Genomic DNA, 22,798 nt, shown 5'->3' with positions numbered 1-22,798 from the left:
AAGATTTTTGATATCGTAAGTGCTTATAAAAGTTATACTGTTAAATAATTACCTTTTTATGTCAGTGTCATATTGTCTAGTAAACAACAGAATTAGGAGAACTTCAATAGATTATGCTCCATTTCTTACTGAACAAGAAAATAAAAAATGATACCATGATTGCTCTGAATTACTACCCAGGTATTTACTTTGAAGAAACCTGAACAAAATATTTGCAAAGTACTATTATTCTTATTTACAGAAAAAAACATAGTCCCCCAAGTGTAACAACTCTTGTGTGCCTTATTGTCACTTGTTTTATGTAATCCACAGATGCCCTATGGGGACTGGAGGCTCCCTGTACTGAGTGAGGCACAAAAAGCAAGGCCCAGCATCCTCCCCGAATTGTGTATAGTACATAGTACAAGCAAACAAACTAAAAAGATTATGTAAACAGGAATAAAATGTTATGCCCAAAGTAACAGACTAAGTCCTGAATAGAAGTAGGAAGAGAATCCACGTCTCTTGATTTATTAATTAGTGCATAACAATGACTAAACCACCTTTTTCTTTTTTTTTTTTTAAACCTGCTCCACTGTAGATCTGAAGCTGAATTGTTACTATTCATTTTACAGAAGGGAAAACAAAAAAACCTGCAAACAGCTCACAGTAAGAACGAACATTTTACAAGGCTAAACCACTGGACAAAATATATAAAAAACTTCATGGCTCAAGCAGTAATTTCTAGTTCTGAACACTTTTGTAAACCAACTCTTACCTAGCATCCAATTCTATGACTTCTACTTAATAACAAAATGACTGGGAAAGCTCTTTGATGGGTTGGAAGACCGAGGAAGAGTTTCTCCAGTTTCTTGGAATGCTGATTAAAGCTTCATAACTAGGTTACTTAAACCTTCCAGTTTTGACTTAAGTGACTGTTCTGAAAAAGACAAGGAAAAATGTGAAGAATACTCCAAAAGATCTTAGCCAGAAAGTTTACATTTTGTTTATTCAAGATGAAAAAATATGAATGGAGAAACTATCTCAGATGAGAAGAGAAGAACAAAGGCATTTTGCTAGCTGGACTGCCTGAGATGCATGCTTTTCTCCATACAGCGCAAGAATTATCCAGTTAGTTTTATCAGTACCTCAGAATACAGAAAGCATGTCCAAAGAGAAGGTTTAAGGTACCACAAAAGGAAATCCAGCATTCAGAGACTATATCTTACTTTTCATATTCCTGCAATAGCTAAAGCTTTGAGTGTGGGTTTTTGAAGATGAGATCTTGTCAATTGAAAATTGAACATGAAATAATGATACAACAGAAGAAAGTCTGAGGGCTTCAATCTCCTCTCCTTTCAAGATATGGACTGAAATCCTTTTATGCTTAGATCTTTCCTAAGAAATCTTTCCTAAGTGTTTTCACTGTTAAGCTATATCAAACTACACGGGAAATGAAAAATGTTTTGTTGTCACTCACATCTGAAGACAACCAGAAGAGCATCCCACCAAACCAATCACTCTTTGCTACACTCTGAACTTCATTCGTATTAAAACATGAAGCAGTACTCAAAAGCATGTTCCTCAAGAATTTCAGAGTTGGAAATCAACATTCCATTTATTGAGGAAAATGGGTACCTAGGATAATATACGTCACAAGTTATGTGTTAACACAAACCATAGAGTGAATTCATCTCTGGTTTTGGCCTCTCATGTTCTGGTTAAATCAGCTTCAGTTAGTCAACACAATGTCGTTTCAGGCAGTGATGCTACTACAATGATGCATTAAAAAATGCATTAAAAACTGATAAACAATTTATACCAGTAAATCTCAGGTTATTAGAAGGTTGTTTCATAATACAGTATGATTCAAGTGTCAATAGCAAATTTAAGAGTAACTACATGAAAACAATTACTTTTGCTTCCTTTTAGATACAGTGGGTATGGGCAGGGCCAAGCACAGTTGGCTCCTCTCAGCAGTTTACTCCCTAGGGAGGTTCAGATAGGTCTTCCATACAAAACGGGTGAAGTTGATGCTGAGAGATCCCTGTTTTCCACAAGTAGTTTCTCCAGAAATGGTCAGATCACAAGCTGGTCTTTTAATTCTTGAGATTCACAAGCAAGCAGCACACTGGTGTTATGATCATAACTACTTTTCTAGCTACGGGCTTTCTGTAGTGTTGCTGGATGTGAGCATCTAGGTTTTAACAGTTCTCAGTACCACCTAACACAGCCTGCTGTCAATACTCATTAGGAACTGACATATAAAGCTGCCTCCACTGATCGGTTTAATAGCCTTCCTCACTGCATTTATCCCTTAACCTTTTTTCAATCTGTAGATTTATTATCATCTCTAATTATCCATTGTCTTGGGTTGATTTGTTTGCTGGACAAAAGTAATTCAGTAACACTGTGTACAGCCTACCACCCTTCAGGCGAACAAGCTGCACTGTCAAAATCTTTTTTCTCCCTCAGGATTATTGTATCACTGTATTACTGTTTTTTCACCCCTTTTCTCTAATCAGGACAGATAACTTCATCTCCTTTCCCGTTACTTATCCTGCTCAATACCTCCAGTAAATCGGGTTACGTGGTGGTTCAGCACCTTCTGCAGTACGCTAGAGATTAGCCGCTGCCTAGCAGAATAACAAAGCACTTCACGCTCCCACATCTTTTGTTTTGGCCCCACGCTGGATCAAATGTGGTAGGTATATCATGCCATGGAAAAAACAGATAGAAGGATCCTTTAATGGTGTAGTAGTTGGAAAAGTATTTAGGTCTACAGAACAAAGTCAGCAATGCACATAGGCCAAACTTTTCAAAGCTGCCTAATGCATTCAGCTCACTGGCTGCCCAGTACTACAAATAGAAATTGAGTGGCCAGATTCCCAGTTACCTTCAAATATCTTCAGATATATACACACATAGCTACGTGTTACTTTCTGAAAGTTAACCTCTTGAGAATAGCTTGTTTTCAGTATGGTTATTATTTTTCCCTTATTTGTAGCCTGCTGTATGTGAGGGCAGTTCACAGAAGCATTCAGGAACAGGGTCTTGCCCTAAGGATTTTGCCTTCTAATCCTCACATACAGTATATACAAACGATGACTCAGATTAGAAAAGCTTGAATACATGGCAATTCGTGAAGTGACAATCACTGCAGCTCTGCAGAAGCCAGTGGTGTTAATTTACAACAGCTCTGGGAAGCACACAGAACACTTAAGTGATCTGGATTTCAAGTATTGCTAGTTTTTAATTTTTCTGTCCTGTGCTGATTTTCCAATCTACAGAGAAGTTATAATGACACTACCCCTTCTTCTGTTCATAATTTACCCAGCTGCTAGAGGTAACAGGAATTTTCCTCACTGAGCAGTCAGCCATAAGTGGAATTCATCTCCCCTCTAGGGGCCAGAAGCCCTTCTCAACAGCAGAAATACAGTACAAGGATACTTCCCCCCTTCTTTTACCAATATTTTCCTATTCACTCTACTGTTGGTAACGTATAGCAAATCTGAATCTCCTTTCATCACAGGAAGCCAAAATATTTTAGAAACAGGACTGAAACAGATTTCATACTCCTGAGTGTGATGTTGATCAACTCTTCACATTTTCTATTTTGCAGGTGTTTTCTATTTGCAAAGACTTACCAAAGTTCACCCAGCAAGACAAGAAGAGGGTTCTGTGAAGCACTTACATCCTATAACCTGTCAGCAATGTTTGAACCACTTTCACAATAGCTCGCACTGGCTAGATGCAAGAGAGGAAGATCTGTTTATTCAGACAGTGTTCCTACTGCGTTAATGTACTACCACGCATAATTAGTTTCACTCCCTGTCATATTAGTCATTCTCCTTGACTTTACTGGTGTTCTTGGGCTGATAAGTTTATGGATACAGTAAATAGGATTCTGAATTAAGACACAGTTTAAGAACAGTTTCAATCCCGATGATTTGTGGATATGAGGTCACAGACCAGTCTACTTTACTTTTGCCAGAGAAGATTTGTAGCTATTATTTTCCTAAAGCAATGATCACATGCTGTTTACTTCAGCACTGGATGTTGCAATACCTCAATGAATAATATACAAGAAGCAGAAAATAAACAAGCCAACCCACTGTGCCTGGGGATAATGTGTGGCATGTTTTTCTTTAGGATGATTAAATGTGAATGCATGTCACAGGATGTAGGGATTGCTCTGCTGGGAACCCATGAATATGAGAGCATACAGCCCTATATCTAACCAGGCAAACGGCCATGGAGAAGGTTAAAGCAGCCCCTAGGCAGAACCAGCATATGTACTCACTGCTCCCTGGCTGCTGTGCTCAGTCAGCTCCTCCTTGTAAGGTATAGGCACTGCATGGGCTCCCGGGTCAAATCCCACACTTCCACATGCAAGAAATTTCACTGAAGACAGATTTCCACCACAGAACCAGGAAGCTGAACTTAGTTTTGCCAACCTTTCGCCAGCAGTCACGAAATACACAGCAGAAATCTTAGCAGTGGCAGAAGTGTCCACACCGTTAGCACCTTGCAGGACAGTGACACATGAGCTTCACCAGTGGGGACCCAGCTGCCCCTTCCAATTACAGTGTCAAGGAAGCTGTTAAAACAATTTCCATTTCTTTTACATGGAATTACCCTCTTGTACTTAAGGAAAGCTTCTATGTGATGCCTTAACAACTGCATGGATCAGCATCTTCTGTAGATATGAGACTAACAGGCCCGCAAGAGTAAGTTTTCAAAACTGACATCTGCTTGGGAATATTGCACATTGTCCTGAGATGTAGCATAGGGCTGACTTGCCTTCTAAGATCAATGCTGTTCAGTGTGCTTACTCCCTTCCCCTCCCCACCCTTGATGGAAAGAAAAAAATCACCACCTTCTTATTCCTGCTGGAAGCAAGCAGAACTCTTTTTAAAAATCTTGGTATCTTCAGTCTCATGTCTTTGCCTGGTTCAAAATAATTTTAAGCAAAAATGCAAATCCCCTTTTCACCAGAAGGGCATTTCAACAACAGAATATGGCCTGAGCTCTGCATTTGTGATTAACACAGAACAATCAATATTCCAATAAATGTCAGACTATTCACTTCAAATAAACCAGCTACCTGTTCTCAAAACCGAAACGAATCCATTTTCTCCATAACAGCAAGTCACACAGGCAGCTACTGATATCCCACATTACTATTTCTATCTATTGCACTTCTCAGCATGCTAATGACACCCTTGCCTAGGCAGATTCATTTCAGAGCAAAGAAATACATCATCAGATTGCAGCAAGCTTGTTTTTATCTTCAACTCCCTTTTCAGGAAGATAAAGACTGAAGCAGACCTTCAAAGGGTGAACCCCTCTCCCATCCACCCAGCAAATACCCAGTTCATTGCCTTTGGATTTCTTCTTTCACCACAGCTATGCTTGTTATGTGGAATAGCATTCTGTTTCTACTATTTCATGAAAAAGGATTTTCAATAAAAGATAAGCACCGCAGTCAGAAAAGACTTCTGTAACGGAGATTTCACTCAGTAAACAGGTGTCCGGGAGATTATCTCACCAACTTAACCAAAGCTGCAAACATCAGAATGATTCTGGGATAACTAAAATCCCCTCTTTTTAAAATAAAAGCCTTTTATCTGCCAAGCGACACTTCCTGTTCTAAAGGCTATTCTCCTCGGTAGTTGTCAACTATGTATTAATCTAATTCATATAAGCCTTAGAAATAAATACTTTCATGTGCAGAATCTTTTGGGAAACTCTGATTCCCTGAGGCTTTAAAGAGCAATTGTTGCTTATCACCGTGGAGATTTCCCTTGAATTCAAAGCCTGGTAACCAGAAAAAAAGATACATCAAATATTTCAGCGATTAACAAGTTTTCCAGTCTGTCATCCTCAAAGGATTTTCATCTCATTGGTAGTGAAACTGCTAAAGAAGGAAATGAAAGGAAGGTGGTCTGAACCAGTAAGGCATTTGTTATGTTCCCAGGTACTGCTTTTGCCACTCCTGTCCAAAATAACAGCACTCAATTCTTGCAGTCCTTTACAAACCACAGCAATATCAAACACATTAGGTCTCATTTTAAAGGGTATACATGTTGGCAAAGACAAATGCTGCTTAACCACAAGTAGATAGTTAAAACTCCTCCCTGAAGAGCTCTCATAACAAAACCGCTGTGTGGGAGAGGCAAAGCACTGTCAGAGCACTTTGAGAAAAGCAGGTAATTGAAGTTTTGCTATGTTTAAACTCTGCCTGTGCAATAAAAAGCAGATTTTAAAAGCCCTGTAAAGCAGAGAACTTTTCTGGTGCCTCACTGCCTGTCATTCTGCAGAAATGGCCCCGCTAAGGCAGCGAATTGCCGTATTTTGTGCTTTGCTGCCTAATGTCGGCATGTGTTAAATGGCATGGCATACATGTCAAAAAACCTCCTACTGATGGAGGCTTTCAGTCCTCTTCACAGTGTTCAAGAAAAATAATGGATTTCAATGACTAGGAGCAACCTCCAGTGCGGGTTAACTGCAAATTGGTTGTGATTCGCCCCCTGCTCCCAACATCTGTGTGCTACCACATTAGAAACAGGAAAAAAAAAAACAAACAACCTACCATACCTGAGTATGAACTGATCCACTGTAGAATTGGTGGCAATCGTCACATAAATGTTCACAACTTCTCCTTGTTTGACAGGTTTTGAGGGCAGCCAGATGACAATGTTACTGTCCAGCCGTAGCTCCGTTAGCTGAGAAGTTTCCTGGCCTCGATAGAGGCTGACTGATCCAATTCTCTGTAGGTGGGACGTGGTTTCATCCAGGCCATCTTTTCCTGGCCGGATAGCATTTCCCTTCCTTACATCCTCAGCAGTACATTCTCCCTTCTCATCTCCTGGTTGGACAGCGTAGTAAAGCTCCACAGGGCTCCCTTCAGAAAAATCAGGTGGCTTCTTACGGCCTGTAACAACCGTGGGGGGGTTAAACCAGCTTGCTAGGAGTTCCAGCTCTGCCACACACAACCCCAGGTCCCCCTTCAGCCTGCAGCTGCCTCTGACCTCCCGCGTCTCTCGAAAGGCAAACACCCGCAGGCAGGGCAGCCGCTCTGTGGTGCTGTAGTCATCCCAGTCCCTGCCCACGATGTAGAACAGGACCTGGACTTTGGGTTTGCTCACATAAATTTTGTCACTCATTATGAAGGCCTTGAGTTTCCAGTTATAAGTAAACTTGTTGGCAGATCCAAAGAAGTTGGAAGTTAACATTAGGTCCTGGGGCACAACTTGTTCAATGGAAAAAGGTCCATAGCTGGCATTTAACACGGGTGGCCTCTTGGCTTTGTATGGGAAGAATGATTCCACCCTGGACTGCAAGCTGGAATTTCTCATGAAATCCTGGTTGGCTTCTTTGAGGAAGAAAGATGTCTCGGCACTGAAGATCCGGTAGCTCACAGGTAGGTAAGTTGGTGAAGAAGAAAATCTCTGATTATTGTCCAAGACCCCTCGACTCTCTGCCACTAATAAAAGAAAAGGTGATGTGGGTTAGATCAAGTATGCTTCTGGATTCCAAGGTATGTTCATTACAAGTTTAGTGGAGCTACCTGATGAGCTAGGGATTATCATTTGGTGCAAAAATATACACTGAAGTTAAATGTTTAGATGTAGCTATTTTTTATTTATTTATTTATTTTGCGTTACATACAAGAAAAAAGTGATGTAGACTTCAGTGCTACCTTACATTTATTTAGCATAGTTTTGTCACACATGCACATATACAGGTGATCATTTTCTCCAGCATACAGACAGGCCAACTGCAACAGAGCATTTCACTCCTTTTGCCTGCTGTTATAGATAATGTCCGTGCAAAACTTAGTCCTATATTACACTTGCCTTTCAACTGGAAGTAACAGAACCTTGTGCCCACCTAACACACAACAAAATCACGTGGAGAAACTGACTTCACTTCAGGAACTCCCTGAATGCTTTGACTGACACCTGCATGAGAAATAGGACACTTCTATTTGTGCAGATACTTTTCACTCACATGCAACGTCTCACCTCCCTAACAAAACTTCAAATATTGAAATTTGCTCACACCAATTCTCTTATGGACTGGCCACAAGCCAGAGTCAAAGCCTCACAAAACCAGTTCACAAATAAACAGGGTGACTTAAACCACCAGTGGGGGTTACTTTCCCCACTTCTGTCCATGCCACCCCCACCTAAACCTTCCACCCACTTAGAAACTTCCCTGCTCTCTTTTCAATCTTTCTGTTCAGTTACAGCACACGTACAGTGTTCAGCACATTGCTAAGGTCCCTTGAACCCCAGCCCTCAAAAGCCTGCTCATCACCACCCCTGTAAGGAACGCTGCCCAGAGATCAAATACAGCCTCTGTTCTACAAAGACAGAAATTGCTTTTCTAAGAACTAACACATCCCATTTCATTCTCTTCCTCTGTCAAGAAATCTTGCCCTTGTACTACTATTTCTAGCACTATGATCTGCACCTCTGTAATTTAATATTGACTGTAAATCAGCTTCCTAAGTTAAACAGATATGTACCACAGGCTAGGAATATTTCAACAAGTGCTTTGTGCGTATAGATAATACATAAAATACAATACATAAATTAGTAGGTTTGTACATACTGGCCCAATTTACGTATAAGCTGAATATCGAACTCCTTTTGACTGAAATGATGTTTGCCTATTATGAAGATTAACAACATACATATTGGTGATAAATAGGTTGAAAGAAAATTTATTGCCTACTTGGGGTAAATAATAGAGGGCAGCCTTAAAATACAACGCACGGATTACTTAATACTCCCAAGCCCTCTTCCTAACCCATTCTGAAGAGATAACTATAGGTACAAAGGGTAATTGAATGAAGATGCATCTAGTGCTATACTGTCTTTAGTACTTAAAAATAGACCTTGCCCTCAGACATATGTCCGTTCCAATATCCTTGGGGAATCCCATCAGAGTCAGGATTTAAGGTTCTGTATTTGTTTACCACTTTAAAGAAAGGCAACAGTAAGGACAATGCATAATGCCCAGACCTGTCTGAAGCTCAGGAACACCTGATGATCTCTAAAACCCTATATAGCTGATAAAACACTGTCTTTCTCACAAGGATCTGCAGCTTGAGGTTGGGTTTTATTTTTTTATTTTTTATTTTTTTTTTTCCAAATAATAGATTCACTGTCTTTCTAGCATGTCTGGCTGCTAGCATACTAATTATCCAGTCAAACTTAATTAAATGTTTTCAAGTAATAAATAATCAATAACTATCATTACTCCAAATGGCTGCTGCTGACAGAGACAACTTCACTGCAATCTTGTTGAGCATGCATGTAGCCAGTGTGCTGGCACTACTCGTTGCTGGGGAAGGGAACAGTTTTGGAAGGCAGGTGTTAGCAATTAAGAAAAATGTAAGAAAAAGGTGGAGAAGAGGGGAAAAAAAGTCAGAGCTCTCAAAGGATGGCAGCCATAAATTTGAAATAAGGAATTAAGATGTGCTCGCTCATGTTTAATTCATGCACCACCACTGGATGGTAGAATTATTTCTCATAAATGAGGAAACTGCTATGACTGAACAAAAAAATTAAAAAAATTAGAAGGCAAAAAGACAAAAAAAGAAAGGTAAGAGGCCTGTCAGTGAAAATATCAGCATGCAGTGAATTACCAGCACAATACCCTGTCAAGTAAAGCCACATTTAAAACAGAACTTCAGTGTAGCACGCTGTTTCAATCCTGTTAATCTCCAGTCTTTGGCATACATCTCAATTCTGCTGGAAAGGAACGTACAGGTGCCACTCCTGCCCAAAATAATGGCACTCACTTTTAAGCGAGCCAACTTTCCCTTAGCTGAATCAGAATAGTGCTCTGTTAGGGTTACATCCCCAAGCCCTATAATACCGAAATAAGAAATGTAAATATTTTGGAACATGGATCTTTCAAGAAACAGCAAAGCCTACATATTCCTTCTGGTCCAGAAACACAACAGGAACTTGGTTTACTGAAACAGTAGTAGTGTAGGTTCACTTTCCTCTAAATCCCTTCACCTGCAGCACAGCCTGCTGAGATAGAGCTAACTTTCTGAATTGCTGTGTAAAGAGTTTATGTGACAGCTACCACTGTTCCTTTAAAAAAAAAAAAGGTTTGCTACACGAGAATTCAGTTTCTTGCTGATCAGCTTGGATATTGAATTTGACTCGACAAGGCATTAGAAAAGAGTACACCTAAAAAAAGTTCTAAGGCCAAGAGCCTTGTAATATCAGAAAGCAGCAAGCTCTAATTCAAGGAAGCACATAAGCACTTCCTTGCCCGTAAGCATTACTTGAGTGAAACACATGGGTACACATTTCACCGAAACCCTGCTCTAGAACTGGCATCTTAGCCACTGCTACTGAGGGAATACCTTTGGCTTCAACAGGTCTGAAAGAAACAGAAAAACTCAGCAGGCTGCAGAGACAAACTCTTGATTTCAAAGGGCTGTTGATCAGTATCTATGCTTGAAACTTAACAGCTGTTTCCCTGCAATTCCCAGGGCTTTTGCTGTAGCACATACTCAGACTGACGGTGGTCTCTCTTGTGCAGGCACTCCATTTATTCTGAATCAATCACATGGATGATGTCTGTAGGACCTAGCTGAATATTAAGAAAAACAGCCATGCAACTTCCACTTTAATAAACTGGGCAACATCAGCAAAATCTGCTTGGTCAGAATGACAGCAAAGAGAAAAAGCTTTGCTCCTTTATTGTAGTCGAACGATTTCCACCCACTGTTGTACTGTACGTAAAGGAGTGCTATAATTCTACAGTGATGGCTGTGCTTTAGACAATTTATTTAAACGCTTTGAGCCTTTTTTACTGATAAAGCTGGTAGTTAAAACTGTCCACTTTATTTTAGAATCCCAGCCATATGTATCAGCAACTAAAGGCCATCATTTCAGGGGTTTGTTTTACACAAATCTCTACCCAGTAACCTTCATGTCCTGGTACAATTAATTACCAAAATCTCCAAGGAACATTTTTGTATGTTTAATCAGCTCTGCCACAGAAGTGGTTTTTTGTTTTGTTTTTTTTTAAATTTAATCAGAAAATCTATTTAACAAGATGCCAAGGTTTTTTTGTGTTTCGTATCACAACTTACTTTAGACAACGTAATCCTACACTTAATGATTACTTATTTAGAAAATAAATGGAGCACCTCTTAAAAAAGAAGCCATGCCTATCAGTGGTTTCAGATGTTTGAGAATACATCTCAATTTTGAACTTTTTTCTCCTCAACCACCAAAGCACATTTTGAGGGGTTCGTGTTAAAGCAAGGTCTAAATTGAAGCGTTGTACCACTATGGAAGTACCAGCTGTGGGAGCAGTATTTCACTGCCAGTTCAGCTACTAATGTGGGTACAATTGCATCACCAAAATGGAACTGGGTTTCTGCACAGGAATGCTAAGTGCATTTATAAAAATCTAAAACATGCACATCAGGGAAGTTGCATTTCCTCAGACAGATTAGCTGAAGGATGTAAATATATCCTGAAAAGCCATGGGTGCTTCATCTGAAAGCCCTGATCATCAGAGAACGATGCTTGTTGACCTTACATATCGGGTTCAAATAAGTAGAACTTACACATCGCTACAAACCAAAATGGAAATCAAGAATATGGACAAGGGTAAGAATGGAACTGCAGAAATAGTATTTCTGTACTGAAGACCAATTCTAACTACGGCACAAATAAGCAGCAAGTGCTTTACCTTTCTGTATTAAATAAGAGCCACAAATTGTCCAGAGGTGAAGCCCAGCATTGCAAAGACTGAGAATCAGCAAACAAAGCTACCATTAGCCAAGAACAAAAGTTAAGGCTTACAAGTAATTACTCCTTTGCAACCGCCTAGTGACTTTCTAATCCTTCTGGCTTCACATGCTTCTGTAGCACTTCATCTGAACCCAAACAGGCATCTTTTGAAGACATCACTGGCTCCAGCGTCACAGGCCAGGTCAAATTCCTATTACCTAACAAGTCTGTTTTTGGAGCTGGATATGAAATGGTGAATTCTGATCTGCATTATTTTTTCTTGGATTTCAATGTAAGAAGAATTTTCTTTAGGGGAATTTCACATGGAGCTGGAGCCCTGGGTGCTGGATTCACTGGAACAGTCATAAAGGTTTAATATATTTAAGCCAACCTTTTATGAGGTTGGTTTGAAACAACTTTCTTTTGGATTGGGAATTAAGGGTTTCATTCGTGGGTGGGAGATTACTGGCCAATGGCCAGGCATCTTTGCTGACTGATGTTTGATAAGCCACCAAGCCTTCAAGGAAACCATCTGCCTGTCCCTCCAGCCAGAAGGCTCCTAGCCAGAGAAAGCCAGTGAGAACAGAAGACATCTGCCTGTGAAAAAGAGGACTAATGTGAGAATCTTTCTTTGTACCTTGCATGGCCCTCATAAAGGCACATTTGCAAATACTCATTCCAGGAAACAAACCATGTGAAAACTGGTAGACAAATTTCAGTCTGTGTTCCATTACCACATCAGCACAGCTGAAGCTTCCACCAAGAAGTCTGTAACTTCCAAAGCAGGATCTTCTCCTTCCTTTTTATAACTGCTTTACCCACTGACTTGTCCCTCCATTCCTAAACATAGCTGTCATAGCTGTAATTGAATGCTGCATTGTACTGACTTTATTTTTTCACAAATTACATGCCACTTTTTTATATTAAAAATAGATATTGTTTATTTACAGTGCCACCACAAATACTGCAAACCATTTAAAAGCTATCCCTTCTCCTTATGTGTATTCCCGTTCCCGTTTTACCCCTGCATCCAGCGATACTAAACATATTCTAAGCATTATACTAGCCATCCTCTCACAGAAATCCCCGTCCTTGAATTCTCTTCCATGACTCTTTCCACTAGTCCAAACCTGTCCCACTGTTGCACGGACAATCACATGCTCCAAATCAGCAAATGCAAACAGAGTAGGGAAAGAATAAAAGTAGAAAAGATGCACTTAAATCCTTACAGATGTTTTCTTCACCACAAAACATCAACAGCTATGTTTTCTTGTCCATTTTCCCTTATTTTTCCACACTGGCAGCACACTTAGTAAATTCAAAGCATAAAAAAATCTTGTAGCAAGTATTTTTCTTAAAACTACAGCTCAGCAAATCTGGCAAGAAATAAATGCCTGTGAATATTCATTTAGATTTCAGGATGACCTTGTACTCTCATCCCCTCTTAGCTCTCTTTCCTTAAGATCTAGAAAAGGATATTTCATATTACAAAGGTCAGCTGAAACTTAAAAATCAAACAAGGTCAAATTAAAAATATGAAGCATTTTTAACTGTGAGGTTGATTAACCATTGCATAAATTACAGGCAGAAATAATGGTTTGTCCATTTCTTTATAGGGAGACTGGATTCATTTCTGAAAGATACATTTTTTTTTTCTCACTGCAAGTTACAGTTTCAGTACAGGGATAACTAGAGCCTACTACTCCTTTCTGGCTTAAAATCTATGGACCTATGACCATTCAAAAAATCAATTGAAAACCTGACATGACAGGGTAACTGCAGAAACCATGTTTTCTATTTCTCATGCTTGCCCATCAGATATGCTTTCTCATCCAGTGAGAGAACAGAGACTCTTTGACTAATTGCACATAGGCAATGTCAAGTGTCAAATGCTTACAGTGAATGCTTGAGACCAATTTGTGAAGTTAAAAATAAACTGTGGAAACAAATCTGTCAAAGAAATCCATATACTGAACATGTTTGAGGGAAATTACAGTCTATTCTCAAATATCCTGTGAGCACCCAACGAGGGCAATTCTGTCAACTAAATGATTGCTAACTATTTTCTCAGAATTTTAGGATCCAGGTTTCATTAAACTGAGACTCGAAGTCACAGGACAAGTATACAATTGAGTGTTTTGTTAATTAACTTGGACTTGTATATTCCCTGTTCACATAGATGGGAACAGACACCCTCGGTAACCAACCACACATTTTAACCCCGGTATAGATAGAACCTTATCAAGCCTAGATCAGAGTTCAATTATGCTACATCAGATAAAGACTGTCAGGAGATGATTTAATCAGTTATTTTGAACAAATGTCCTATTTGATTTCAGGGAGACAGAATACCAGATTTCACTCTGTTTATTGTAAATGAAAACTGGAATAATATTCCATTATATAGGCTTCTCCCACATACTGAAAGCATGTCCTTAATGAATCTATCTCCTGTATCCTGCAGCAGGCAAAACCTTTAGGAAATCTCAACAGACATTTGTTGATTTAGTACAAACAGACACATTTCACCTATAGCAGAAACAGAACAGTCATTTCAAAACCATCAGGGAACACCACAAAATTACCTAAAATAATGCATAAACAAAGATACACCAGAACTTCTGTGCTTCTCTAACATACTAAAAGAAAAGGGTCTGTCAGTGAAACTAAGTGAAAAAAATCAAGGTGGATAGAAGAAATCTTTTCATACATGGTGCAATTAGATGATGGAACTCGTTGCAAGGTAGGAAGGTACAGAGACCAAGAATACACCAAGACTTTAATTAAGGATTTGCATGTTTGGAAAGATATGCAGACTATATAGGGTAATGGCATTAAGTACAAGTAAAATTCTTTGTTTCAGTATTTATCTATTTTTCAGTATTTATCTATTAGAAACCAGGATTAGATCTCTGCAATATAAAGCATTATCCGACATCTGCTAGGTTGCTCCATTTTCCTCAGGATTACTGAGGCTGCAGGCACATGTGTACAAACCACAAATACTGTTTTGTGATGCACAGTCTCTTCACAAACAGGAAAAGATTCTTAAAACTCTAATTTGGAAACACAAAATGAAAATATTCAGAGAACTGCACGTTAGAAATGCATTTCCAGTCTTTTAATGACAGTCTGAAAGCTCCAATTTTGGATGGTCACCGTTCTATACATCACCCTCGACTTACTGCATTGCAAAACCTATCTTGTCCATCACCCTCAATTCACATAACTGAGACATGTTAGTCAAAGACTGTCTGACATTCAGGACTGAAATCTATAAACTGTTTTCTCAGACTAGTTGATGACCTTAAAAGTCTGTAAAACAACAGTGTATATGCAAAGGTCAGTGAAGGTTTCAGAAATAACTCTTACTGCCAGCGCTGACATTACTGAATGTCTGTACCGCCGCAGCCATCTGACGTATTGAAGCTAGTTTACTGTTTAGAAACAAAGATAAATATCTGGAACTCAAATTTCTGCTAATGACAGCTTTTGTTGAGAGATAAGGTTCTAAAAACTTCCATACACACACTATTCAAGTTCCCAGGCTTTCCTCCCCTTGCCAGTAACTGCAAATGTCAGTACCCTGAGAGCAACATACAGTAGGTAAAATGTCATATGATGGCCTTTCGTTCCAACACTGTTTGTCTCATTGTGGTAAACTCCATGGATTCTGCATTCATTTATTGTGTCAGCACTACAAATCCAAAGCAAATAACACTTAAGCTGATTTTGTTTGACAGCTGTATAGAAGGGGAGAAGGATTTAGTATACCCGAGTTTACTCCCAGCTCTCCTGAAAACATGTGGTAGCCATAGGGCACGACTACAAGACAGTTTCTTTCATGATAGCTTCTCTTCTTTAATAGAGAATTTTGACTAATTTTTGATTAAGTACAACATTGAGCTCATCTGAGAAAGACTGGGTAAAGCACTGACTTTTTTTTTTTTTTTAAACAGGAAAAATGACCCAGGGGAAGCCAACAAGCGGGGAACAAGTAGACAGTATCACCAGGTTTTTTCAATTTAACCAGTAACTTTTCAGAGATCTGGATTCTTGTTTTCCCATTGAATACACTCTGCTGAAGAGGTCTAATTTTAACAGGAGTACAATTAAGTGAAAAACAGGTCTCAGCAGATTGTGTGCTATGTTCTTAAGCTAAATTTGAGACAATCTCCCATGATATTTCAAAACCTTGGCCAGAATATTAATGTAATTGATCACTGTGATATCTCAGTAAAAAAATAATTACTGAAGTGTTGCAGAAATAAAGACACGCAAATTACAAACATTGAACAAATAGTTCTGGCCTTGGCAATGTGTCAATCTCTTGTCCTACGCCTCTGTCTCTCATTTAACAGCACTGTGCTTTCCTTTGCTGTTTAAGTCTTTGTTAGATGCTGATAGGCATCACTCCTCTGTTTAGACATTAAATTGCTTTACACAGGCTCCTTGTTTAAAAAGAGATTAGGGTCCTAGAGTCTGAATGGTGCAATTTGCTCAGCACTCTCCACTGCCACAAAAATCAACACGAACTGAGTACAAAGCTCAGCATGAGTAGTGTGCAGATCTATGCCGGACAGAGCTGGCAGCTACACAGGTGTAGGGAGAGGACACAGGATTCAATAAATGAATTACAATGCTTCCCCCCCACACCATTCAGTAAGAAAAAGGGAAAATAATTTTTCTTGTTAAATAGGTATGTTCTGAGAAGCTAATTAGAAATAAAGCCAGAGACACAAACAAAAAGGACTCTATACTACATTAGTGCCAAAAGGCCCACACCATCTCCGCTATGCGCTGCATTACACAGATATAAGGGATGTTACTCCAAGAGCTAGGTACAATCAGACACTTAATAATTCTAAGATTAAACATGGAAAAAAAGGACTTATTAGATATGGAGAAGGCTTTCTCTAGGGTTAATATACTTTTAGCATACGTCTTGATACACTCATAACTGGCATCTTATATTTCAGTGTTTGGATTCCATGATGAAATGAACCCCTTCCAGATTTGTCATCCCATTTGGCATCTACAAATATCTATGCAAAGTTGATACAAAATAACTAATTTGTGGCAAAAAAATGACCACAGAAGTACTGATTTATATTAAGCGTTGCAGAATTCCACTCACAGGAAAGTTTCTCCACTGGCATAATCAATAAAGCTCTGTTAAAGTCAGAAAAACGGTATGCTACAGTAGCTACAAACCCAACCCCCACAGGTTATTTTTCTAGTTGTTTACAGAAAGAAAAAAAAAATATGTATTTGTACGAGAACTTCATTTGAGAGTAAAAGACAACACTCATCCCTGTTCTCTCTCCTCCTCTACAGATACATTTGGAACAGTACCAGCCAACGCGTGCACATTTTCAATATCTGCTTGTAGTGCTGTGCCTTAACATGTCAGGATATCCCACTGTCCCGGCTACAACTCCACTAATCAACTCCATTTCAAGTGCCACAAGGATCTATGAGGCAATTAATTGAGAAATGAAGGTGGGGGTGGGGGCCAGCCTTGCCCCTTCAGGAAATGAACTCTGTGTCACCTTTAACCTCCAAGCAATTCTTTGTCCCCGAGCACAAAGGAAGCCCACCCCACCAACAGCAGCAGGACAGAAATCAAGCAGAAATCTATCTGGTTAAACACCATCTTTGAGGAATTAATTAAAAGGGATAGCTAAAGCACTTGTGTTATTGTGGTCACAGCACCTCCAAGAGCTGCTTGTAGGTGATATCACCTACAAGAGGTGGCTCTTTTGCAGTGCCTATTCTTCAAACTTGCATAGCCTTCTCTCTCCATTTGAAAAGGCCCCACATCAGAAGAGAAAGCAGGAAGGGGACAAGGAGGAATCCCTCCTAAAAACTGCCCTAAGCCCAAGGAAAACAGGGTGGGAAAGGCAGCACTAGAAATAGCCCTGGCTACCGCTTGGTTTGCGGTAGTGTTTCAGAGGCATCCTGAAGCACCCTGTGGCACCACCGGTGCTAGTGATACTGCTAAGTAAACAGCCTTTTTATTGAAATCCAGGCTCATCTAGTAGCCTGCAGACTGGATTCAGTCCAGTGGCTGCTTCTAGCCAACTTACCACCTTTCCTCCTGAGAAGACTGAAGAGCTACACCAGCAGCAGCGGTACAATCCCATTTGGTGTCTGCTCTCATCCACATGGAGAAAACTAGCTGCTGCTAACACATCAAAAACCAGTGGATACTGGGATGAACAGCCCCTCCCCAAAATCCCAAATTGTTTTTTCTCAAGTATCTCATCCTGACTAACAAAAGCTGGCAGCATCCCAGCTCTCCACAACAGCCACTGGATGGTCGGTTTGGTGAACATCAGCACTGCTGGGCTGAAGTAGGAGGGAAGAGGGTCCCTAAAATCCCATTCCCATAGCAGATGAACTTTGGCCATTCTGTGAACTGCTCTCTCCAGCTTACCTGCAATGGGGAAGTGAGTGGGTGAAGAAACGACAAGAAGAACAAAGCACTACAGTGGTTGTGGTGTTAGTAATGGGCATGGGAAAGTCAAAATGACAAGGTTACGAATGAGATTCGGAAGAAGGAATCCTGAGGGACACAAGTAAACCTCAAAGAATGATTAATCATGGTGAGGAAATGCAGGAAGAATTATGCACACATGCTCTTAATTCTGTTTTTATTGTTTAAGGTGGAAAGCATGATTTAGAATTTCTTCTCTGAAGTCTACTTCATTTGCTCTAATTGTCTTGCTATCATCTGTCTTGAAAGGGTCAAACCACAACACACCATCTGTGCAATACCTGAGGAAAGTGTCTGGGAGAGGACATCTGGCAATTCCGCTTTTGGAACTAGGATACAAAAACCAATGAGACCAAGTTCTTCTTTGATACAAACTTTATCTTGAAAGGAATAAACTTGCAAGCCAAAAAACAGGACATGCCTAAAATGAAGATACATTACAAGAACCCAGATCCAGCGCACAAAGTAGGGCAAAGTCTTGGTGGTGAGACTTCAGTAAGGAATTATGCAGAGTGCATTCATGAAAGAGACAGAGCTGGCCCACACACCTCTGAAGGTGTAGCAAAGTACACTTATTTTCTGGGGCTGGTTAAAACATAATTCTTGCTAAGATTCCTACCTTGCTGTTGCTTCTCTAGTGTCCTTAAAGTCATTGGCAAAGACAAATGACCATGATGGATGTGAGTTTGTTATGCTGAGTGCCACAAAATTACACAGAGCAAATGACACTTGCACTGTCTTTCTAAGAGGTTGAATGTGTCATACGCCTAAAGTGCTGCTGCTCAAGAATTGGCAAGACCTCCCTGCAAATCAATGAAACAGAGCCTTGCTATACATTTTGCGAGCACTATTTTTGTCCTCTCCTAATATAACTTCCAAACCTCCCTCATGTCTCTGCCACAGATCCCTAATTCACACAGCTTAAAGTACAAGTGCCTCCTACATTTTTTCCCCAACAGGTGCAGTCCTTAAAGATAAAATTATTTTTTTCCTTTCTTTGAAAAGCATCTTCATTCAGCCTGACTCCCAAGGGAAATTAATGAGTGCTCACTGAACATGTTTACATAAGATCTCCTCAGGATTTATGCTATTAAACATTAGGAGTGTTTTAATCTGCCCCCTAAGGGCCAGAGAAGCTGATGTGGTTAGCTAAAGATGTCTCAATACAACGAACACTGTCCACTCTCACTGCTGGCAGCATCAGCTGCTCTCACTCACTGTCGGCTTTGCAAGCATGCAATCCCATCAGCTCGGGTGACAAAGGAACTAGCAGCAGAGGAAGGCATTACAGCTGAAAAAAGGCAACTGATTTAATAAGAAGTGCTAAGGGCTGTATTGTCAGTGAGACGCTGCAAGACCAAGGCACACTCAAAGCCCAAGAGGTTGTAAAAGCCTGGCTTTCACCCCCTGCTACGGCCGACCCCAAGCCCCCGCACAGGGCTGTCCTCACTGCTCGGCAGCGCTGCCTCGCTGTGCTAACATGACAGGTGAGGAGCCTCTTGCACTCCTATGGTAAAACACAGACAAGCCTGCCACATGCCTCGTATACCCACGTGTACTTTCTTATTGATCTATACTAGGCCCCAACTGCTCGTTCCCAGGCAGCGTTCTCCAAAAAGCCTCTGCCTTATGAATTTTCTTACAGTCAGTGGTAAAAAAAAAAAAAAAGTGGTTCAGAGGAAAAACTAAACCTAGCGGACTCCACACCCACAGTTTAGCCTATGCTATCTGATAAAGGCTCCTTTTGAGGTTGAAAAATTTTTGCTAGTTCTGGTTTACAAAAAAGCAATAAGATTTACATAGTCAAAAGAGCACATTATGGTGAAATATATACTTGTGTGCGTGTATACGCATACACAAATATGTATTTGCATATATACACTAATAAATGCAATTCATTTCTCTGTGATAAACTGTAAATCCAAGTCTTGACCTCTCAGACTGACTTGTCCTGTCATGTCTGAGGAAGGAAAAAGCCAGATACCTTCTCTCTATTACAACTTTACTGAAGCCAGATGTCTTGCATCAAAAGAGACTGTGGTCTAGCACAGCTATTGGGATCAAGACAATACCATTTCAGCAATGATTAAAGATGCCTGTGGCTTCTGGGCAGGCAGGAACAAAGAAAAGCCTTATGTTGGAAGAGGGGTTAGATAAAATCCACTGCTGCCTTCACATTTGCAGTTTTGTCTCCTTCATTACTTAACAAAACAATAGTTAAATTAATTAAGAGCAAAAGGTAACTCTATTAAGCATATTACCATACACTAGTCAAACACTGAGCAGTTTACAAAGCCTATCTTGCAGTTCCTTTGACTCCATGTTTCCCCAGGTAAAGCTAGCCAGCTGAAGCCAAGTGGCACAAGAGTCATCGTGTTGCACAAGTTCAAAACTCTAAAGTTTAATGGGAATCATCTTTCTTTTCAATAAAGGCATATAAAGAAAATGCCACCCTAAAGCCCCAGAGTACTGTATTAACACTCGTCAGCTGTTGGGCTTCTGGACCACTGTGTATGTGTGTGTGTGTATATATATATATATAAATATATAGAAGTCTATTTAAAACTCTCTGAATACAAGTTTGCTAAAGCTGTTTAGCCACATACGCACTCCATTCATGCTGGCTGTAATAAACATCACATGCTGTAACCCAAGCAGGCAATTGTGCTAGCTTGCTGGAGATCCTCATTCAAAACAGAAGGAAACAAGGGTATTTTCAGAGATGCTGTAAATACTGAGCTGCTTGCTGTGAAATCTAGTGCATGGTACTCGCTCTCCATGGAAAAGCAAAGCCTGCAAGAGGCAGGAGGGGAGCTTGTTTATATCAGGCTCCTCAGAGCTAAAAACTTACTGGTGCAGTTTTACTTTAGAGGCAATAGCATGCATTTGGTTTAGAAGACAGAGATGAGCATCTTGCACCCTTGATAGGTATCAAGGAAAAGAAGTAGACAATGTAAAACTCCAGCCCTGTGGGCTGCAAGGTAAATTGCAGAACAAGTCTCTTCTTAGAATAAACTTTAAGGGAGGATCTACAATATGGAGTAATCTTCAAAGGCCAGTCAGGTTTCCAGTCCAACAACCCTGCCAAGTGTTCCTTTAATCCTTTATTTACCAGTAAATCTGCCACTCTGTTCAGCAGGCATTTACTGGTATTGGGTTTCAGCTTGAAACCCCAAAGCTGTAAGCATATGCTGTGTAGCCCTAATGAGAAACTCAATCTATTAATGGGCAGACCTTCTCCACAGGACCAGGTCTTGGCAACATGAGTCAGTTCCTGAACTTTCACCTCCCACTTGGCAGCAGACCAGACTAACTCCCCATCTCTCAGCTGGCTTACATTATCAGCTCATTATTAACATACATCATAGCCAGATCTCTTTTACATGCACCCAGCAAACAGGAAACTACACAAGGGGAGGGCTCCTCATTTTTGTCTGACTCTGGAGCTCATAAAAATGACTAATTAGAACCAGCTATAGTGGAGGCACTGTGCAGATTTGCTTGCATGTTCTCTGCCTGTGCACCTTAGTCCTGACTTGGGCTACATACTATGAAATGCTAAAGAAATGTGTGGCTGTCTGTAATAATTAGGCATCCCTTCCTTCTGCCACAATAGCTTACAGTTCTTATCATCAAGAGCTGTGCTACTACCCTTATTTCACAGGGAAACAATCATTATGCAGATAGAATGATAACTTGTCTAGTGTCACATCAAGTCTACAGCAAAGAAACGCCAGCTTCTTGAGAAGAGTTCCCCTCTACAATAAAGAAAGCTGGCAGAGACTTCACAGCCAAATTCAAAAGAGATTAGTGTATGCTTTAGATCTACATGCTTGCAGAGATTCAGAAACTAGGTTTGCAGGCCACCAGCAATGTACACACCACACTCCAGAAAAATCATTTCATCAAGGATGGAAGATGATTCTCTTGCACAATGTGCTATCCTGCTATCCTAATAGTGCTATTGTTAATGACATCTAGCATTTGGTACGAGTTGCCCCACTTGTTTTTTCCTCCTTAAACAATTACCATTCTTTACATTTGTCCTTTAGAACCTCCCCATCAACTGGCTAAATGAAAAAGCAACTCTCCTCCAGATCCCTGGTTCAGATCCAGCCCAGCCAGGCAGTAACTGAAAGTTGCATCAACCTGGTAACTGTTTCCCTACCAGCTGAGCACAGATGGCAGCAGAACAATGGGAGCATGCACTGGAGAATGCAAATGGAGTCACAGGGAGCAAAATAGGTCAGAAAAGTCTCCTTAGGTCAGAAGGGGGGGAGGGGATATTAATAAAGTGGATTAAAATAATACTGTTACACACAGCATCCTACACCTGTAGTCATCTTAGGTTAAGATGTACACCCTCTTAATGCTCACACCTGTTTTGAAACATACAAGAAAACTAGCCTTAATATGGAACAATATGAAATCTGGCAAAATTTAAGAACCTACACAAGCCCGACTCGCTTTGGCTGCTCAAAAGGTAGCAATTTATATTCTTTTTTTTTAAGATTAGCTGTGGTTAGTATTATTGTTCAGA

At 40.1% G+C, this 22,798-nt stretch overlaps 1 protein-coding gene across 5 annotated transcripts in view; it reads right to left on the bottom strand.

The window, feature by feature from the left end:
• Positions 1-22,798, bottom strand: part of TMEM132C (transmembrane protein 132C) — a 205,090-nt gene that overhangs the window by 139,278 nt on the left and 43,014 nt on the right. For all 5 annotated transcript variants that reach the window (XR_013940466.1, XM_080560172.1, XM_080560171.1 and 2 more), the window contains exon 2: positions 6,580-7,468. Coding sequence is in view for 4 of the 5 variants with exons in the window: in XM_080560171.1 (XP_080416297.1) it covers positions 6,580-7,468 (889 nt within the window). In the remaining variant the exon portion in view is untranslated. The remainder of the gene's footprint in view (positions 1-6,579; positions 7,469-22,798) is intronic.

Source organism: Anser brachyrhynchus, assembly GCF_964034855.1.
Source record: "Anser brachyrhynchus genome assembly, chromosome: 17".
Classification (NCBI taxonomy): domain Eukaryota; kingdom Metazoa; phylum Chordata; class Aves; order Anseriformes; family Anatidae; genus Anser; species Anser brachyrhynchus.
This window is presented reverse-complemented; position numbering and strand designations above follow the sequence as displayed.